General features: G+C 35.6%; 1 protein-coding gene and 1 non-coding gene across 9 annotated transcripts in view; one reads left to right on the top strand and one right to left on the bottom strand.

Moving 5' to 3' along the window:
- The window catches only part of EMB3011 (RNA helicase family protein), a 77,679-nt gene that overhangs the window by 39,654 nt on the left and 16,309 nt on the right, over positions 1-21,716 (bottom strand). For all 8 annotated transcript variants that reach the window (XM_090008600.1, XM_090008604.1, XM_090008603.1 and 5 more), the window contains 5 exons: positions 20,134-20,365; positions 19,832-20,002; positions 19,488-19,630; positions 19,073-19,179; positions 1,301-1,406 (listed from right to left, as the gene is read on the bottom strand). In XM_090008600.1, coding sequence (XP_089864726.1) covers positions 1,301-1,406; positions 19,073-19,179; positions 19,488-19,630; positions 19,832-20,002; positions 20,134-20,365 — 759 coding nt within the window. The remainder of the gene's footprint in view (positions 1-1,300; positions 1,407-19,072; positions 19,180-19,487; positions 19,631-19,831; positions 20,003-20,133; positions 20,366-21,716) is intronic.
- LOC149835576 (small nucleolar RNA snoR126) lies at positions 9,889-9,983 on the top strand. Its single transcript, XR_016432909.1, has one exon. It is a non-coding gene; the product is annotated as a small nucleolar RNA snoR126 (small nucleolar RNA).

The raw sequence follows: 21,716 nt of genomic DNA, 5'->3' as shown, positions 1-21,716 counted from the left end.
CCTAGGTGTGGAACACCAACCCAGTGAGCCTGCTCGAACAGGGGCTCCTACTCCACAAACTAACAAGCAAAATGCACTCTAAATTGGACAATCTCAAAGGTAAAGTAAAGCAATTCTCTGAGCAATTTTCAAAAATTCTTGGGTAAGCACCCTGTAGGAGGGTTACAGGAAAAGGCGTTAGATAGATAAGCTTCAGGTGCCCCTATATTTACTTAGGGAAGGACGATGGGATTTGAACCGAATACTACTAAAAAATTTCCCATATAATATCATGGAAGGAAATGAGATTTTTTAGAAACGGGTTGGGAACCATCAAAGGACTAGCAACCTGACATGCCCTAGGACCCGACTTCTGTTCTCTCATGGCCAGACTAGTAGAATCTCATAGAAGTGGATAAGGGAATCGTAGAAGTATGGAAATAAGAAAGTCTTGAAGATGATATGGGCATGCCTGATAGAAAATGCCATTTAGGGGGAAGATGAGTCAAAGAAGTCAAAGGAGAAAGGGAAAAGCAACATAGCCATCAACTGGAAGCTGTGCAGAAATAGGAGAGCCGCAAACTCGCTCGCTTTGTCAAGCACTTTATGAAAAGTGTAGACGATCACTCTACGCTAGTTGCCTACTCTCGAGTCACCCGATCGCTATCGCTCCCTCTTTTAGGCAAGGGAAAATATAAAAGAAATCTCACACTCGCTATGCTCGCTCAGTACCTTTTCAGCTTTTTTAGGCGAGTAACCAACCAAAAAAGCAGGGAGGTTCATCAATGTCCCGGAGATGGGCGGGCATTGTCTTTCTCTCTTTCTATAAGCACTTAGTCGTGATCCTTCTGATTGGATCCTGTGTCTTGTGCCCTCTTCCCAACAGGAATGGAAATCACCTTTCACAGCCATCGTTCAGGAGATAGAGAAAGAAAAGCCTTCGATTCGAGAAAAGGGAAAGCCGCATGAAGTGGTTAACTCTAAGGCCATGCCCATCCATGGAGTGGCCAAGGGTGTGGAGATTAAAATTGAGAGTTGGAAAGGATATATAGGGTAAGAAACAGATCAGTTCTAATCTAGATCCGTTGAACAAGTCAAAAAGAAGAGCAGACACTTTTGGGCTCAGATTTTCTAAACTCATAGTTGGCTCAGGCTTGGCCTTGAGCTAGGGATCAGGCTAAAAGCTCATACGAGGCTCACCACAAGCTCAAGCTGGTGTGATTTAATAATAAAAACAAACAAACAACTTAATAGTAAGACTTCTTTTTCTAGATTAACATGAAAAGATGGGATAAGCAAAAGGGTAAAGTTCCAATCCTACCAATTTTTTAGGCATCTCTGCTTCCTTCTTGAAGGATGTTTCATCGCCTAGAAATAATGATGAACGGTCAGTGTCAAACATGGCTCCACTCTCTTCCCTATCGTACCTGTAATATCAGAGGACAAACTCAGCTTTAGACAACATCATCAAGTTGTTACAGGCTCAAAACTCAAGCTACCATTAGATGAACAAAAATAAAACATTGAAAAAATTCAATAACTTAGGCACACATCACTATACATACATACATACATATATATACATACATTATATATATATATATATATATATAAAAGAGAGAGAGACACACACACATGATGTGATAATGTGAAGGCACAAACCACCATCAGCATTTTTGGCATTTTTTTCAATTATAGATGTAATTCACATGCTTGGATTTGATGACATGAGAATCGTATCTGATTGCAGATGGGAATGGTTTTTTCCGACACTCTTCAGACCTTTTTCTCCACTTTGGAGTCTATTATTTTGGAGAATTTTCACCTGGAGACTTAAAAAAAGGAATAGGCAAAAAACCACACCTCAAAACTTCACTATTTCTGGGAGAAGTTTCACCAAGTAAAAAAAAAGTTTAAATCAAAGCACCCATCTGATAAATTTGTCAAGTTCCCTCCTGTTTGAACTGCACATGGAAAAACTTCAGCCTTGACAATTTTTTTGAAAACCTTTCCCCAAGAAAAAAGATTTCTTGGGCAATCAAATGCACTAGAGAGAAGGGTAGATGATATGATGATGATTTTAAGCTACTTGAGTGATCTGATTGATCTCCAAATCAGTCTAGTTCTCATGGCATCAAAGTGAGACTAATAATAAAACAAAATAGTAGTGAGGCTAGAATAATAAAGCTCTTTAAGGAAAATCATCATGTTCTATGTCTGCCTTCTCTTTGAATCATATGCACTAAGTTACTAGTTAGCCAAAAGCTAATTAGTGCACATGATGCTGCAACTGAACCATTTGTTTGCCACTTCTGTGAAATCATAGGTTGGTGATTTGTACACTTGTAGCTTAGAGATTTAGGAATAAATTAGGGGAAACAACAGAAAGAGTGAAGAGGCACCATATCATCACATCAGCCTTAAGATCAAGCTTATCACTATTAAAATAATCAATGGTTTTAACATTACAAGCAACAAACTACAATTAAGTTATAGCATTAAACCATGAACTTCTTGGCTCAAAAGAAGAAATGATGACGACTATTCTGAAACAAAGTTTGGTCTTTTTCAGAATAATAACCACAAAAGGAACAGAAGGACCTCAATTTTGACTAGTAAGGAAAACGCCTATTTAATGATCTTTCTGACAAGCATTCATTGTTACAACCCAAACGAGGGCACCACACACTAGCATTTATGTTGGCTTGCAAAAAAGAAGAAAATACAACTTTCTTCATTATTTTATCGATCAAGTAAAGTTCGCTTATTGTGAACTCTCAGCGTATACAAGGTCTAAATTTTTTCCCTAGAAAAATGATAAGCAACTATATGAATTGACATTCACATTTGCTGCTTGGGACTGAGGAGTCCAACTAACCTTAAATAGAAATGATATGTGATCGATAAATGGGCCACAAGAATTAATCTTAGTAAATATAGGGCTGCCAAGAGGCTGGGTACCCAACCCATGGGGTGCATATCCATATCCTACCATATAACAGATTGTCCAGCATGGGTAGCATGGGTACGGGTTCAGATCAGAGTTACCGGAAGCGCCTATGCCTTAGGGGAAGCGCGCTTCCCCGATACACACTTCGGAAGCGCGAAACGTGGGGCTTCCGAAATGCACGGAGAAGCACACACTTATATCAGGAAGCGCGTACCCCTTTAAAGGGGTACGCTGTTATATGTATATGTATATGTATATGTATTCATCTACTTGTATATATAAAATATATATTTCTTTATCGTATTGGCTATAGGGGTATTTTAGTCATTTCTACATTTTACGCATATTCATGTTTTTTAATATGATTGTAATTCCTCCGTTTTATTTTTGTAATTTTTGTAATTTTTTTCATTTCTTATTTTTGTTTTTTTATATAATGTTTTTGTACACGGTCAGTGGCTGACTGTGTACAGTGTACAACAGTCAGCCATTGACTGTGTACACAGTTTTAAAAATATAGATGTTGGGCTGATTCCCAACGTCTCTAATAAGAGCTGTTGGGAATAGCCCAACGTCTCTTAAGTTTGCTTATAAATAAGGGCTATGTGAGCCCATTGTATGCATGTATTAGAGTAAGGAGTTGTCTCCTTAAGCTTATAAACATTGTGCATTTATTGCACTTTATTTGGTGTAAAGCTTATAAACATTGTGCATTTATTGCACTTCTTTTGTGGTGTAAAGCTTATAAACACTGCATTTATTTTGTGTATTGAGTATTTGAAGTATCAAGTTATTTGAAAACTTGATTGTTTGCAAGGATTCTTCACATGGTATCAGAGCAAGGTTGGAGAAAAAAAAGGATCGTGTGGATTCTCACTTTTTCGGGTGCCCCGAAAAGTGTGCCCTTGATTTTTTTGGTGATTGAAGTGGATTCGCTTGTTCATCCAATATTTTAGAAGACTTCTGTCAAGAAAGGTCTAAAAATCCTTTCTGCTACGTATTCTTTTTCATCATCTCTCCTCTCTAATGGGTGAAAAAGACTCTCATTTTTCTCTCGGCTTCAAACTCAATGGGTCCAACTATCACGTCTGGGCCGGAAACATGGAGGCTCATATTAAAGGAAAAGGGCTTTGGGGTTATGTTCAAGGCTCGATTCTCGAACCGGAGCCAAAGATAACCTTGATGGAGAAAGGAGAAATAAAAATCCTTGAAGGCGAAGAAAGAGTCAAGGCTCTTGAAGACTACACCAAAAAGCATGAAGAATGGGAGATAAGGAATTTTAAAATCCTCTCATGGATTTTCTCATCCGTAGAAACAAAAATTAACTCCAATATTATCAAGTTTAAGAAGGTTTCTCAAGCGTGGGAGTACCTTGAGAAGATGTACACCTCTAGGGACCTGTCTCATAAATATTATCTCTAAAAGAGAGCTCTAACTCTTCGTCAAGGAGAGATGACTATAAGGGAGTATTTTGCCAAACTCTCTTCTATTTGAGATGAGTTTGCTATGCTCGAACCCAAGTGGAGTGGAGAAGCCATAGAGCTTCGTCATAAACAATTGAAAGAAGATAGATTTTTTAATTTTTTGAATGGGCTTAGGCCTGAATTCGAACAAATCCGATCTTCTCTTTTATCCGTTTTCACTTCCCCCTCTCTTGAAGATTTAATTACTAAACTAAGTGGGGAAGAGACTTGTATGGGTATAAACAAGAACAACCCAAGTGTTCTAGCTACACCTTCCTATAATGAAGAAAATGAAGGAGTTAATGTTGTCTCATGACCGGGGAGCAACTTAAGGACCTACAAGTCTCCTCACTTCAAGAATCAAAACTCAAGTGGTCAAGGAGGGAAGAAGGATTATAGCAAGCTTTTATGTCATTTTTGTAAGGAACTGGGGCATATCAAGCTTATTTGCCCAAAGTGGAAAAAGTTACTTGTCATGGCTAGTACATCCCAACATCAAAAGAAAGAGTGCTCGTCATCCTCAAATGGAGCTCTTTCATTGCAACAAATTGTGGATGCACTTTAACCTCTTTTAAAGGGGGCTATTTCCGGAGCCACCATGTCAACCTCTTCTCCTCCCGGTAAGACCTATTGGCTTTTAGATTCGGGTGTTTCTTTTCACATGACCCCAAGTTTTAGTTCTTTTTCGGAATACTCAAAAAATCCCTCTCCATCTTTTGTTTCAACTGCGGATGGAACATCTCTTGAAGTAAAAAGAATAGGAAATTTTGAAAAACAAGGGTTCTTTATTCCAAAAATTAGATTTATACCCAAATTAAACTTAAATTTGCTTTCTGTTTCTCAACTCTCGGATCATGGGTGTGATATAAAGTTCTAATCTAACAAATGTTGGATACAGGATCGCCGGTCCGGGAGATTGATTGGGGAAGGCTCTAGGAAGGGCGATCTATACTATGTCGATTCCCTTCAAATTCCAAAGAACTTGTTTTGTAATGTTGTCCAACAAAAGGATATTAATGTGTGGCACAAGAGACTTGGACATCCAAATATTGCAAAAATTTCTCATTTACCTTTTGTTAAAAGTCTATGTAAAAGTGATTTAACTTGTAATGACTGTATTCTTAAGAAAATGAAAAAATTGCCTTTTTGTGAAAGATCTATGTTTACAACATGACCTTTTGAAATTATCCATTCGGATATATGGGGACCAGCACCCGTCCTATCAAAAGAAGGCTTTGCATATTATGTCATTTTTGTTGACGACTACACGAGATATTGTTGGATTTATTTTCTTAAACACAAATATGAAGTTTTCTCAATTTTTAAAATCTATCATATGATGATTAAAAATCAATTTAACGAGAATCTAAAAATTTTTAGAACTGACTCTGGTGGAGAATACCTTTCAAGTGAATTCAAAAATTATCTTGAAAGTCATGGTATTCTTTACCAAAGATCTTGTCCCAAAACCCCTCAACAAAATGGATTAGCCGAAAGGAAGCATAGACATATAATAGACACAACTCGAACATTACTTGTTTCTCAAAACATCCCAAAAGGTTTTTAGACTGAAGCGGCTTTAACATCTGTCTATCTGATAAGTCGGCTACCTTCTAAAAACTTGAACAATATCTCGCCTTTTGAAAAATTGTATACCAAAGAACCCGACTATAGTCGGTTGAGAATTTTTTGTTGCAAATGTTTCGTTCTTACTGACAAGAATGACAAGCTTTCGCCAAAAGCCATTGTCTGTGCTTTTCTTGGATATTCTGAAACCCAAAAAGGGTTTCGTTGTTATGATATTGAGAATGACAAGCTATATGTTTCCAGAAATGTGAGTTTTCTGGAAAATGTTAATGGTTTTGAAAGGAGTGAACCCTTTGAAGAAAATATGGATTACTCCTTTTTATTTGAAATGTTAGCACATGATGATGATAGTGATGATGATTTCATTCATAATAACGTCAATGATAAAGAAGATGGCTCTTCCCATCCACCTATCTCCCAACATAGAAGTAAAGGAGCATTGAGAGATCCTATAACATATACCCATAGAGATAAAAACAGTTTTAGGAGTGCAATTGAAAAATTCAGTGAACCTAGTGGGTCCAATTCAACAAATGATGAAAACCTACGAAGAACTGAGAGAAGTAAAAAGATGCCTTCTAGGTTTATTTCATATGATTCGTTTACTCCTAAATATAGAGCTTGCCTTAGCGCCATTCATTCCTATATAGAACTCAAAAACTTCGAAGAAGCCAAAATGAATGATGAATGGCTGAAAGCAATGGAGTGTGAGCTTTCAGCTCTCAACAGGGCAAAGACTTGTGAGTTTCAAGATCTTCCTAAGGGTAAAAAAGCAATAGGGTGTAGATGGGTATTTAAGGTAAAAACTAAGAGTGATGGATCACTTGAGAGATATAAGGCTCCATTAGTTGCAAAGGGATATAGTCAAGAATACGGGATTGACTATGAAGAAACTTTTGCCCCTGTGACCCGAATGGTCACTGTTCGATGTCTCATTAGCGTTGCCTCAATCAACAAATGGAACATCTATCAAATGGATGTTAAAAACGCCTTCTTAAATGGTGATCTGAATGAAGAGGTATATATGGATGCTCCACCAGGAATGGAGACTCCCAAAGGAAAAGTGTTTCGTCTTCGAAAAGCACTTTATGGTTTAAAACAAGCCCCTAAGGCTTGGTATGATAGATTTAACTCTGTAATGTTAGAAAATGGTTTTTCTTCCTGTTTCACTGACACTGCCTTATTTGTTAGAAAAACCAATGCAGAGATTGTCATTCTGCTCTTATATATGGATGATATGCTTATAACTGGAAGTGATTTTAAAGGGGTTAAAAGCATAAAAACAATTTTGAAGGATAGGTTTGAAGTGTCTGATTTGGGATTTCTAACTTATTTTTTGGGTATTGAAGTAGCATATTCTCTTAAAGGGTATTTTTTATCTCAAACTAAACTTGTCTCTGAGATTATTGACATGTCAGATATTACGAATGATAAGGTTTGTAAAACTCTTGCTATAGTAGGAGCCAAAATGAAGATTGATGATGGTATTTCTCTCTCCGATCCCACCCCCTACAGACAGCTTGTGAGATCTTTGATGTATCTGAGTATTACAAGACCAAATATCTCTCATGCAGTTCATACTGCAAGTCAGTTCCAACATGCATCAACATCAGTTCACATGAGTGTCATCTTGCGGATTGTGAGATACATAAAAGGCACACTAAACAAGGGAGTATTCTTATCCTCTTCTTCTGAATTAAAATTAATTGTTTATACTGACTCTGACTGGAGAGGTGACCCAAATAACCGTCACTCCACCACTGGTTTTTGTGTTTTTAGGAGACTCGCTGATTTCATGGAGATGTAAGAAGCAACAAAAAGTGTCTCTATCCTCAACAGAAGCTTAATATCGTTTCATGGCGACTACTACTATGAAAATTGTATAGATTCATCAGCTATTAGAAGACATGGGGATCTCAATAGAAGAGCCCACCAAGCTATGATGTGATAACAAGATTGCAATATACATTGTCAAAAATCATACTTTTCATGAGCGGACTAAACACATTGAGATGGACTGTCACTGTTCGGGAAGCGTATCTGAAAGGAGTTATAGATCTTCCATATGTAACTTTAGAATATCAATGGGCAGATTTTTTTCACCAAAGCTTTGTGTGCTCCGCGGTTCAATTTCCTCCTTTGCAAACTTTTGGTCATCTTGCCCTAAGTTTGAGGGGGGGTGTTAAATTGTAATTTATAAGACATTGTATTTTCTATATATATTTTATATATATAAAAGAAGATACATATACATATATATATATATATATATATCATATACGTATATGTATTCATCTACTTGTATATATAAAATATATATTTCTTTATTGTATTGGCTGTAGGGGTATTTTAGTCATTTCTACATTTTACGCATATTCATGTTTTTGAATATGATTGTAATTCCTCCGTTTTATTTTTTTTTTGTAATTTTTTTCATTTCTTATTTTTGTTTTTTTATATAATGTTTTTGTACACTGTCAGTGGATGACTGTGTACAGTGTACAACATACAGCCATTGACTGTGTACACAGTTTTAAAAATATAGACGTTGGGCTGATTCCCAAAGTCTCTAATAAGAGTTGTTGGGAATAGCCCATCGTCTCTTAAGTTTGCTTATAAATAAGGGCTAAGTGAGCCCATTGTATGCATGTATTAGAGTAAGGAGTTGTCTCCTTTAGCTTATAAACACTGTGCATTTATTGCACTTTCTTTGGTGTAAAGCTTATAAACACTGTGCATTTATTGCACTTCTTTTGTGGTGTAAAGCTTATAAACACTGTGCATTTATTTTGTGTATTGAGTATTTGAAGTATCAAGTTATTTGAAAACTTGATTGTTTGCAAGGATTCTTCACATATGGTACCACTTTGAAGGACGCGTAACCTATTTTACTATTTTCCCCTTTTTTTTAAAGAAATTTTTTTTATTAAGGGCAAAATGAGAATTTTAAAAAACTCGTGAAAACAAAACTCAAAAGAGGGCTTTAGGGTTTTTTTTCACGACTGTTCTGAGTCTCTCTTCCTCTCTCTCTCTCTCTCTCAGGATTTTGGCCACCGACCGGCGACCTTCAGAACTTCCGGCGACCTTTTCCGACGTCCGACGGCCTCCACCGACCGGCGATGAGGATATTCAGGTACGTGTATCCCTTTTCCCTCCATCTCTTCTCTCCTCTCTTCTCTCCATCTCGCCCACGAGATGCAAATTCACCGTTCACGATTGTGAGAGTGCATCTGTGCATCTTCTCTCCCAGTCACGCCCCGATGACTGCTGCCATTACCTACAACTCCAACCTTTTCGTACCAGCTAAATCCCCCACCAATCTTCTTGATGACTGCTGCACATACTAAACGTGTGAACTCACCTGTTTTTCAGTTTTTTTGCTGTGTAGGGAGTAGATACTTCTTATAGTGGACCACCTTGCAGTGGTTGGAACCTTTCTGTTCTACTCCTAAAATGAAATTGGGGATTTTAAAGCCTGAATATGATTATTTGAAACAATATTCAGGTTACGCAAGCCCCAACATGCATATAAGTAATCTCCCTGTAAAAAATTTTGGCACATTGGCTACTTAATCAATGTTCATCTGATGTTTATTTGGTCAGTCTGGCTTTCACAAATGCATGTATTTCTTTATGGGGTTTGGTTGTTTTCTTGGTTAATCCAAGAGAAACCCACCTTCCCCCATCACCGATTGCCACCTGAGGGTTTCCAACTTGTGACATTCACAAGTCGCCCTTAGCAGATGAGTGGGGCCCTTGTAGGCCTGGGGATTTGATTCTTGTCTATCATTTCTACTGTACATGGGGAGGATGCCAATCAGATAGAAACATACTACTGTACATTAACATGAAAAAATCCTTCTCACTGCTTGTTCAAAAATTTTTGCGATGCTTCTATAACTTTGGATGTGGCTGTGATGATAGATTTCATTTTATACTGATATGAAACAATTCTTTACATTCATATCTACCGATGATGACCTATTTGTGTGTGTCTGAGCCACTTTATTAAGAGGCTATTGGGAGTTCTGGTTTCTGCGTCCTATCTTTTTTTGTTTGTGATTCTGTGAAAGTTTCAAGTCTTTGGAACAGTTAGGCTCTGTTTGGGAGCTGGTGTTGGGGGAGGAGATGAGAGGGGTGATGGGAGCCAAGAAGAAAATAGGAGATGAGATTGGATTTCTCAACATCCTTGTGAGGATGTAGTTGAAATTGGCCCATATCCATTCCAAACACCGTTTTCTTCACACAAAACAGGATTCCCAAGCACCTGCAGGAGTAGGTGGTATTTATTAAATCCTCATTTACTTTATCAGAAGAGTGGGGGCAAATAGTATGCTGCAGCTAGTTGTTTAAAATTTTAAATAAATATCATTATTGCTAGAAACAGTTGGCCAATATGAATTTTGTCTTTCTTCATTGTTATGTTGTCTTTCTTTAACATTTTTCATAAATGCAAACTTTTGAAAGAACTTCATTTTTTCTTTGCTTCATCATAGTATATTATAGAATCATAGATGATAGATCTTTCACCTCGTTGCATGATGCTTATTTAAAGTGTTTTAGGCTGATTCCTATACTTTTATGATGCAGGTATATTTGCTTGTTATTTGCTTCGTTAATGACCATCACAAACTACGATCATGACAATTATGATGACGATGATGATTCTTTTTGCAATTTGGAGCATGAATCGTCTAGTGGTGTTGGGAATAACAATGCAAGAAAGGGCAAGGGGTCTTCTGATTGTCCATATCAGTTTGAGGACAGAAAAGAAAATTGTTTTGATGAGGAAGATGAAGAAGAATATGACTTAGATGACTACTATTCTGAAGATTACCAAGATGATGAACCACCTAACATGCATAAAACAATAGTGTTATGGCACCATATATTGAAACAAAAGAAGAATGAGCAAGAAAAGCAAGGTGGAACTCAGGCTTTTATGTGCTGGCACTAAAAAATATTTATCATGGGTCATATACTTGAGTTTTTACACATTTCATGAGAGTTCCAAAGGGACAAAGTGTTGGGATTGCCTTTTGTCCTGTAGTTGCAAAAAATGCAGAATTGGCAAGAAAAATTAAGAGGCAAGTTCGATGAGTGGAGGTTTCATCAAGTGCATTTGAGTTGAGGAGATCCAGAATTGATAAACTGAAGCCTATTAGTATGACTACATCTTCTACTGGAAGCCGAAACACAGTTGATATTCCTGATACCTTTAAAAATATAAAAAAATATTATGTAGATCATAAAATTATCAGATTTTTGTGTGCAAATGGCATACCTTTCAATGTGCTTCGATCACCGTATTGGGAAAAGATGATATCTGCAGTTAGTAAAGTGTCTGGATATAAACCTCCATCATATGAAAAAGCGTGAACAATGTCACATGACAGTGACAAAGAGTGTTTATAGGAAGTTAAATGAATTTCGAGAAATGTTTGAGGAGTTTGGAGTTTCCATTGTCTCATACGGTTGGACAAATATCAAGAACAAACACTTGATAAATATATTTGCATCAAATTGTTTTTGCTTGATGTTCTTATATGCACGCGATTTTTCTGTGTAACAGTCAGCTGCAAATATTGTCGAGTTTTTGAAGACGGGATTTAAACTTGTGGGGCCTTCTAATGTTAGTGCAAGTGAATACAGACAATGCAGCAAATTGCAAGTTAGCAGGCGATGAATTAAAACAAACATATAAGTATGTTTTTTTGGTCACCTTGTGTTGTGCACACACTTAATTTGATCTTCAAGGATTTGGCACATGAGTTTAATTAGTTGGGAGAAACATATTTGCAGAGTAAAAAATTGTAAAGTATATCACAAATCATTCAAAAGCACTAGCAATCTTTACAAGCAATGAAAAATTAGAGCTAATAAATATTGCAAAAATAAGGTTTGTTTCACATTATATTACTTTGAAGTGCTTGCTTGATGTGAGAGGCAGCTTGAAGCTCACAGTCATTTCAGATAGATGGAGCAAGTGGAAGCAATCATGCACTAATGAGACTATGAAAAAAAGAGTTGTTACAACAGAAACAATTGTTCTTAATGAAGAATATTGGGATTTTGTTCGTTTAGCATTATTGATTACAAAACTCATATATAAGATGATTAAATTTTGTGATCAGAAAGGCCCTATAATTGGTGAGGTGTATGAAGGACCAGATTTGTATGAAAAGATTCATAAGATTGTCTCAAATATATGGGGTAGAATGAATGTGCCTCTTCATAGTCTCATACTTACTCCAAAATATTACGAGTCAGAGTATCTCAAGATCCCAGCAGCAGGAGGGGTCAAACGAGTTTCTCCTGGTAAAAATTGTATTCTATCTATTTAATAAAGTTTAATGATTTAATTAGTTTATTATTTCATTTGCATTTTCCTGTTATAGTTGTTAAACATTTTTTTCTGCAAAAAAGGATAATGATATCTTACATGGTGCAATGCTCGCGCTTGAAGTCATGTCTGCTGAAAATGAAGAGTTTTCTACACTTTATAGGTCACAACTTGTAATTTTGCATCAAGAAGTGAAAGATTTAGCCGAAATGCAGCAAGAATAGATATATTGAATCCTACAATGACGGTCCTTAATTGGTGGCGTTTTTATGGTGGTGATACACCTGAGTTGAGAGCATTAGTCATTAAGTATCTCAACCTATTAGCACATCTTCTGCAGAAAGAGTGTAGAGCACCTATAGATTCACAATGTTAAAAGAAATAGGCTCAATGAAGATCGTGTTGATACCTTGGTGTATATTCATTACAATCTTTGATTGATTGACAGGTATAATTAAAGTGTTATACTTTTGTTTTAGTATTTTCTTTTTCTCTTTTACTATCATTGATTATTTATTAGCATTCATATTTTATATTCTTGTTATAAAAAGGTGCAACAATCGCTACAAAGAAAGACCAAGTCGAAAATAGGATATCAATCCAGAACTTTCTATTGTAGAAGAAAATACGTTGAGATTAGAAAACATGCGTTGGAGAGATTTGGATGATAGTGAACAACAATCAAGCACCATTTTCAAATCCAAACCCAAAGTTGTACAACCAAGAACTCAATTGCCTTCAATAATCATATGTACAAATGAGGTTGAAAAGGTACAAATCAATCCAATAAAGCTAGTAGAACTAGTGCAGATATACAAGAGCGACCATCAATTCCTCAAGGCCGGATTGATTGTTTCTTTAGCAAGAGACCTAGGCAAGGTATGTTGATCTTGTGTTTTTTATTTTTACTTTCTTCTATATATGAATTTTTTATATTTTAAATTAAGGTTCTTGAACATTTTAATTTTTTAATATATTCATTATAGAAAATGAAGGAAGAAGTAGAAAGCATGGTCATTGAGGACAAGGACGTGATGACGCCGAAAGTTCTCGATCTATTGTTGACCTGAAGGGAAAGAGAAAGTTGACATTATTGATTGTTGACAATGAAATGAATTCTTGAATTCTTAATTATTTTTTTGATGATGTAGTTGAAGTAGTCCAACTTTGAAACTTTTATGTTACTTTTTTTGTAATGTTCTTGTAATATTTTTTTGCTTTGATATGTACTTTTGTTTTGAAGCTTGCATGATGAAGTAAAGTAGTGGATTATGTTAATTTTAAATTTATAGTTTAGAACTTTATAGCTTATAGTTTACAGTTTATAACTTTATAGCTTAAAATTTTAACCATATCTCTATGTATTATGTAATCTTTGAGTTTATTAATTTCTTATTTTTTATGTTGCAGAGATCACAAGAATCACATCAAATAACAAGTCATTTGATTCTTTCGCTGCAAAAGGTACGTTTTTTAATCAAAAATATTAGTTTTCGTAATGCATTATTTAGTGTTTGTATGCATTTGTTAAATGGTTGCAACAGGAATCTGAATTATGATTTTTTCTTGATGTATTATTTTTTAAATGTTTGAAAGTTGCAATATGATACATTTGTTAGATAATTGCAACATTTATTATTTATTATCTTAGATACTCATGTTTTATTTTGTCAATGATAACATAAATTTTATTTTTTGATAAATTAAAAATATATCATTATATTTTCGCTTCACACCCGAATCCTAGGTCGCTTCCTTCTTCGCTTCCTAGGTCGCTTCCGGTTCACTTCCTAAATAGCTTCTGAGACGCTTCCTGGTTCGCTTCTAAGTCGTCTTGCGCTTCCCGCTTCCTAAAATTTTAGAATTGCCTCGCTTACCGTTTTTGCTTCCTGTATCGCTTCCCGCTCCTGCTTCCTCGACTGGCAACTGGCAACTCTGGTTCAGATACGTGTTGGGTCGCATATGGGATATCTCATACCCAACCACAATTATGAATTTAGTTCCCAAACCTGCTTACAACAGAACATGAGGTCGGGTTGGGTGACATTAAGCACTTGTAGCATTTCTTATGGCAAATATGACAAAAACGCTAGCTTTATGGGCTTGTTTATTTTTAAGCTGAGGATATTTTTCAAAGCCTCAAGTGTCATTTTTACACTCATTCACACGGGCCAGATTGGGTAAGCAATCTGAATTGTTAAATGAGAGACTTCTACATGTCATACTCATATCCGTACCCAAATCCAGTTAGGTCTCAAAAGGAGGTTCAGATCTGACCATATGCCTATTTGGGTTTCTTTTAATTTTACCAGACCTGAAAATCTAATTTTTGTTGGGTGAGTACCCGACCCAAAATCTAACAAATTGATAGCACTAGCAAAATGTAGGGATGTAAACGGGTCAGACTCGAGGCGGATGTAGGCAATACCGAATCCGAGTAATGGATTTTTTTATTCGGATTCAGATTCGGAGTCAGATGTAAAATTACTTCAACCAAATCTCAATCCAATTAACAAAATAAAATCCGATATCTGACCAAAACCCGGATTCATCCTTCAAAGGCAATGAACTTTTGGCGCGCTTAAAAGTTTGAACTTTAACATTCATAACATTTAAAAGCTAAACCAAATGAATTGACATGTGGCATCAATGTTTTTTAATATTGCTCATTGGACCTAGAGCAGCCTTAAAACAGTTCCAGGCATGACTCAATGCATTTATTGCACCTTAGTGGAATCTAACTCCAATGGTGCAATTATCATATCAGAATCTGTATAGAAAGAGCTGGCGATATGGGTGCATCATACCGTGCTGTATTATATCGTAAGATACAGAAAAAAACATTTAAAATCGCAAAAAAAAATGTACAAAACAGAAAAAATCCAAAAAAAAATTGAGAAAAAAATCATAGAATGAAATTAAAAAAATCAAATTTAAGCATTATGATAACAATTAAACATACACGTGTACTACTATAACATGCTGAACAATATTGTAACAAAATAACTAACAAAGCAAAAGGTTTACTACTAAAGAGTCACATTAGATAACAACAAAAGAAAAAGGTTGAGTATACAAACTATAACAATCACATAATTCAAAAATAAAATAAAATTTAAAATAATTATAAAAAAATTTAACCACAAAGAGAAATAAAACAGATTTAAGTAGTCAAACAACAATAATAGGTAAACTTAATTATGAAATAAAATGAGCATTAATAAATATGTAATAATTAACAAATATAAAATCTATAATTATGATGTTATAACAAGGTTGCCAGACTAGGAAGCAGAAGCAAGAAACGATACGGGAAGTGGAAGTGAGAAACGATGCAATAAAAAAAACAATATAAGAATTGAATGAGAATGGAAATGGAACGCAAATAAAAAGTAAAATAAAAGTGACTACTATTAAATATCATAAATTTTTAGTGTAAGAATTAAATTTTTAGCAAAATAAAAAAGTGATAACTGCCAATTTAGAGAAAATACATGGAAGTGAGTGAGAAGCGTGAGAGGAAACACATAAAAAACATAAAAAGTAGAGTGAAAAAACATATAACAAGAATAGATGAAGTGTGTGGAAAGCATAGGAGAAACGTGGGAGAATCGAGATTCCCATCAAGTTTGGGAAGCGATGAGTATCGTGCTTCCGAAGCGAGTTTCCGGAAAGCAGGCTTCCCACCTATCTAAGAAGCTTACGGTAAGTTTGTGTTATAACAATGTATCAATTACATATATCAAAAGAGTCTAAAATTAAACATTAAAAAGTAAAAAGGGAAAGTAATATGTCATTTTGTAAGTAGTAAGCATTAAAACAAAGAAGTTCCACATTGTCTTTCACTAATTACAATAAGCACAAAAGTTGAATAATGTGTGCTCTTCCATAAATAATACATCTCTTCTTGTCTTCACTAATCAGAAGAAATTTCTAATTTTTCGTACCCATGGCTCATGAAATAAGTGAATAGGACTCTACTTAAGTCTTATCTATGTAAAAAGTTATCACTAAAAGTGAAAAGGATCCAAAATAATTACCTGAAATTTTTCAACAAAAAAATATGAAAAAATAGTTATATCTTACAATACCGTATTTATCATACAATACGGTACGAAATGACCCGATACACTGCATTTTCCGATGCAAGGGGGTATATCGTATCGCATGGGCTAGTGATACTACAATACACTGTGTCATACCAAACAATATGATACGATATTTATAACACTGCCTAACTTGTATCTACTTTACTAATAAAGGTTTTTAAATGACCATCACACATTTTTAAACGTATACTTTTCTGAGCTCATAAAAATCCGATCGATTCAGTAGATAAAACCGAATCCGACTCCAAACCTGATCGGATTTTATGAAACCGTATTGAATCCTCCGCGAATAAACATTCAGGTTCATATTTTTCAACCAAACCCCACCAGTCGGGTTCAGGTCGGTCGGATATCTGACCCAAACCCAGACAATTGACATCCCTAGCTAAATGTGTAATGTGGAGGGAGGTTGCATCAACTAGAGACAACACCTATATAAAGAGTAAGTATTTCAGGTGACACTCAATTTTTGTCAAGTATATGGCTGGGAACTTTGTCTTCTGCACATTCACTTTTAATGGTAAGATAACCTCCAGCATTCAGATTCAGATTCGACAAAGGAAATAAATCTATGTCACCTGGGTATGGGTGCGCGTAAGGGTATGGAGGGTACAACAAGGCAATTCCAAAAAATGTGGGTACGGGAACACGGCTAAATATATACTGAAAATTATATATTATATATCTAAAATATATATTAAATACCTAAAATATACTGAAAATATATATTATATATCTAAAATATATATTATATATTGAAAATATAATACATAATATAATATAATATAGGACACGGCAAATGCCGTGTCCAGGTTCCAGTACCCGTGTCGACACGGGTACGGCACCCGAGATGCCGTGCCGCAGTAACATAGAAATAAATCATCACTTTGTTGGTCTTGCAAAAAGATCTCCCCCAACAAGATCTGAATTTCTTCTTCCTCTACCTCTTATCTCTGGGAAAAATAGAGTATACACACTAAACAATCTAAGTTGATTTACTGAAATTGCACAGTGCTTCATATGATGAGAAAAATGGTTCCCACTTCCTAATTTGTGTGCTCATCATAGACGCCAAGGAACAAACATGTTCACATCCTCAACCTCTCAAGGAAATAATAGACTCTATCCTTCTTACTTGTAACCAATTCTAGCTATATTAGTACATCAATATTAATCATAGAAAACCTCTCTTCATTCAAAAAAAGCAAACTCCTTTATGGCTCTTCTTTGCCTTATGAATTGAGTTGAGTCAAGTTGTTTCTACCATATCATTTTAAACCCAAACACCTCCAACCCCCACCCCTCTTTTTCTTTTTCTCATTTTGACTTTATGAGAAATCATTCTCTCCAAAGATCATAGGCTCATTGCAGAGCATGTCTAGTTGCTCACGGCAATAGTCATGCTACGCATACGAGTTGTTGTGATGGCCTTCCAATGCTTGAAAAGTTGGACCTCTTCATTTTCTTTTGTTAAAGGTCTAAAATAGTGCTTCACAGGTACAATGGAACCACTGTTCTTTTCTAATTAATGCCATTCGTGCATTTGTTTAAACCATAGTAAGAAGATTGACCTATGAAATAGGAGGGTAAGCAGTTAAAGGGGTATATCCTTTGTTTAAGGACTGATTTAGTGCAAAGATTGTTCGGCACCTATGCAAGGCCTTAATAAGAAAATTTTGCAATTCTAACATTAGGCATTCTTGGATTATTAGATGCTCATTTATGTCTTTCAGAAAGAGAATCACACCATCTTCGACTCCTTTTTCTTCCATAGCTTGGCAAACTCATAACTGAGACGGAGATGACCCTTGACTCCCAAGAAAGGGGGTTCACTTACTAACATGGATGGGTTAGGACTTTTCACACTTTTTAGTGTTACTACACCAATAAGACATGGAAATAATCGAACTCCATGCTGCAAAATCACTAAATTTAGCACACAACACCAATAGCTAGGCTATACAAGTATACAATACTATACATGATCATTAATATTTATAATTTAACAACATTCGATTCTTCATAACAAGTGCCTTTCTATGAGCATTTTGCATTAAAACCATAAAATGCATGATAGAAAAGAAAAAGACAAAAGGAGGCATCCAGATTGGACATGTTGACCTTCCCTTTTGCATTACTCCCACTGGGCCGACCCACATCTCCGTGTGATCGCGATCCCGAATCAGTGCCCTATTTGGGATTCGATCTGGGTCACAAGTCAACTAGCGGGTTTGCCAACTATGTCTTCTTTTTACCTTTTCACATGCTAACTCAAATTTAAGAAACTTGCATCAGGGTTAAGTAAAACCTCTCTGGGATTCAAATATCCAAGAGATGAGGAACAATATAGAAAAAATAGCTACATACTCATAGATCCCAGTGACTGCCTATATGCATGTTACGCAAATTTAATAGATAGGAAAAATCATGACTATTATATTCTTTAGAAACCAAAAACAACCACAACAGATAAATGCAAAATTTGCCCTGGTAGTCATAAACTGAAACATAAAAAATTCCATTGAAGCAGAAGAAACAGATAGTGTTGGGTGCACTACCAAACATATGACTATCACTTCTTATAAGTGAATAAAGCACTTATAAAAGTACATATAATAGAGCACTAAAAAGTATTTAATACCATGCTCGATCAGCATCTCGCTCAGCATATTCCATCTCTAAGTTCATTGTTTCTATAGACTCAGCACTTTGTTCTCCACCAGGAGGAATTTTATCAGCTTCCTTATCCTGTCAGAAAAAGAACGTAGAGAGAGAGAGGGAGTATGAGAACTACAAAGCAAAAAAGTCATAGTTCAATATTCAAAATCAAAACATTCTAGGACATGGACTGCCCAAATAGGATCTGCATTGGAGCCTAAATGCATATATAATTTCCCCCAAGAATCGATGGTTCTAATCTGGGTCTTAAATGAAAGTTACATATGCTTCAACCAATCATATAGATGCAAGTTGAGAAAGATCTTTTGCATATTGTTTTACCAAAATATAAGTATTACTTCCAATTTATGATAAGAAAAAGGTTACAGCAGCAATACCATGTAGCGAGACTCTGAATTTTCTGCTTTGAACATAATTTGATGTGACCTCCCACCACGACGAGAGCTGGGGGCTCTTACTGAGGATCCAGAAGCACGTACAAGAACCGGAGAAGGTGCCACATGATCCCAAGGAGAGGAAGCTGCAATTTTTATGAAATATAATCATATGCCTAAAGAAATCCAGACTTTTTCATTCCCAGTCTGATGCTCCTTGCTACCGTATACATTTATGAGCTTATAATCTGATATTGAAGCAAATTTTCTCTGATATGATTGATGTAGCATTTAAGTCAAAGAATCAAGGAAAGATTCATTCAAAAGTAAACAGATTAATGGCATACCTGCAGTGTAAGGTGTATTACTTCCAACCCATGGTGATACTAGCCTTGCATCAGGAGATGCCCCAACAAGCAATGGAGATGGTGAATGAAGATTATGCCTTGCTGTCATAGAATTGTCTCTACGAGGAGTATCCTCCCATTCCCATCTCCCATCATCCCAGTCAGACCTCGCTGAGATACATCCACTAGTCAAAAATGCATGACCCCACATAAAAAGAGACATACAGCAGTACCACAAAAGACAAATTTGCAAATAATTATGCTATAATTTTTTAATAGCTTAAAGAATAGGTTAAACATACTAGATTTTCTGCTTGAGGAATATTCATCTCTACTCCTTTTCCCCCCATGTCTTCCAAGATATTTATCATCGTGGATATGTCTGCTATGTGACTCCCTTCTACCTGATTGTTGTCTTTCATAATCACTAGATCTTGGTGTAGATCTTCTGTTGTTAGGAGAGCCATCCATCCTATAACTGCTCGAACTCCTATACGAGTCACTTGAAGACCTCATGTTACTGGAAGAGGCAAGCTTCAAACAAGAAAAGAAAATGTTGAGCATCTAGAAATATATACTTCTTTAAAATGCCATCAATTATTCAATATAGTTGATATCTGCTAAAAAATTAACAAATATGAAACTGAGATGCGCCAATATGCATATCATGAAAGTTAAAAAAAACACAAACCCCTTGAAATTTCTCCAATAAAGAATGGAAAATATGATGAGAACCTTGCTTAACAGAGCAAAGGAATTGAACTTTCAAGGTTGCCAGACTAGGAAGCCGAAGTGAGAAACGATACCGGAAGCGAAAGCGAGAAGCGATGCATTTTAAAATGTAAAGGAAGCGGGAAGCGATGAATAAAAAAAGCAATATAAGAATTAAATGGGAATCGAAAAGGAATGCAAATAAAAACTAAAATAAAAGTGATTATTGTTAAATTTCATGATTATTTAGTGTAAGAATTAAAATTTTAACAAAATCTAAAAATGATGAACGCCAATTTAGAGAAAGCAAAGTGAGAAGCGTGAGAGGAAACACATAAAAAACATGGAAAGTAGAGTGATAGAACATATAAGAAGAATAGATGAAGTGTGTGGAAAGCATAGGAAAAGCGTGGGAGAATCGAGATTCTGATCAAGTTTCGGAAGCAAGGAGTATCGCACTTCCGAAGCGAGTTTCCGGAAAGCAAGCTTCCCACTTATCTAAGAAGCTTCCGGTAACTCTGCTTCCAACTGCATTTCACAAGCATCATGATTGGCTGGTATGTAGCATAGGCAGCTCATAACATGTACATATATCGCAACATCTATTAAACACAGGAAATTTCCATTTGAGCAAGCATGATTCACTAGTTCTACTTTATATTTTTTAAGCATATATTTTTTTATTATTTCCTTTTTAATAACTGTTTAACTGTTTATTTTTTCATAAAAAATCATGCAGAAGCATATATCTTTTTATCCTTTTTAATTTTTCTTTATATTTTTTAATTTCTTAAAACATTTGAGATTTTCCTGAGAATAACCACTTTGGAAAAAAAACTCCGGAGTAAAACCTTGCTTAGAAATTGACAAGGACGATATTTGTAACTGTGCTTAAGAGACACATCCTAGAATGGACAAGAGTGAGGATTGTAGCACATTCAATGAGTTTCAGGAATGGGAGGAGGCTGTGGAGCTTCTCAAAAAAAATGCAGGGACTAAAATATTGAACAACATGGGCCTTGATGCAAATATATGTTATCCTCAGAAAAAAGTAGATAGTGGCATGTCCAAGAAGAGCTGAAATACAAATAATGGACCAAATTTTTCGGTTGAGGGCTGGAGACTAGATCATTAAGTTCTTCCACCACTCTACCTTGCAAAGAAGAAGCTCCAA

The sequence above is a fragment of the Nuphar pumila genome, chromosome 6 (assembly GCF_984573655.1).
Source record: "Nuphar pumila chromosome 6, dmNupPumi1.hap1.1, whole genome shotgun sequence".
Taxonomy (NCBI): Eukaryota; Viridiplantae; Streptophyta; class Magnoliopsida; order Nymphaeales; family Nymphaeaceae; genus Nuphar; species Nuphar pumila.
The sequence above is the reverse complement of the archived record's forward strand: the minus strand, read 5'-3'. Positions and strand labels throughout refer to the sequence as shown.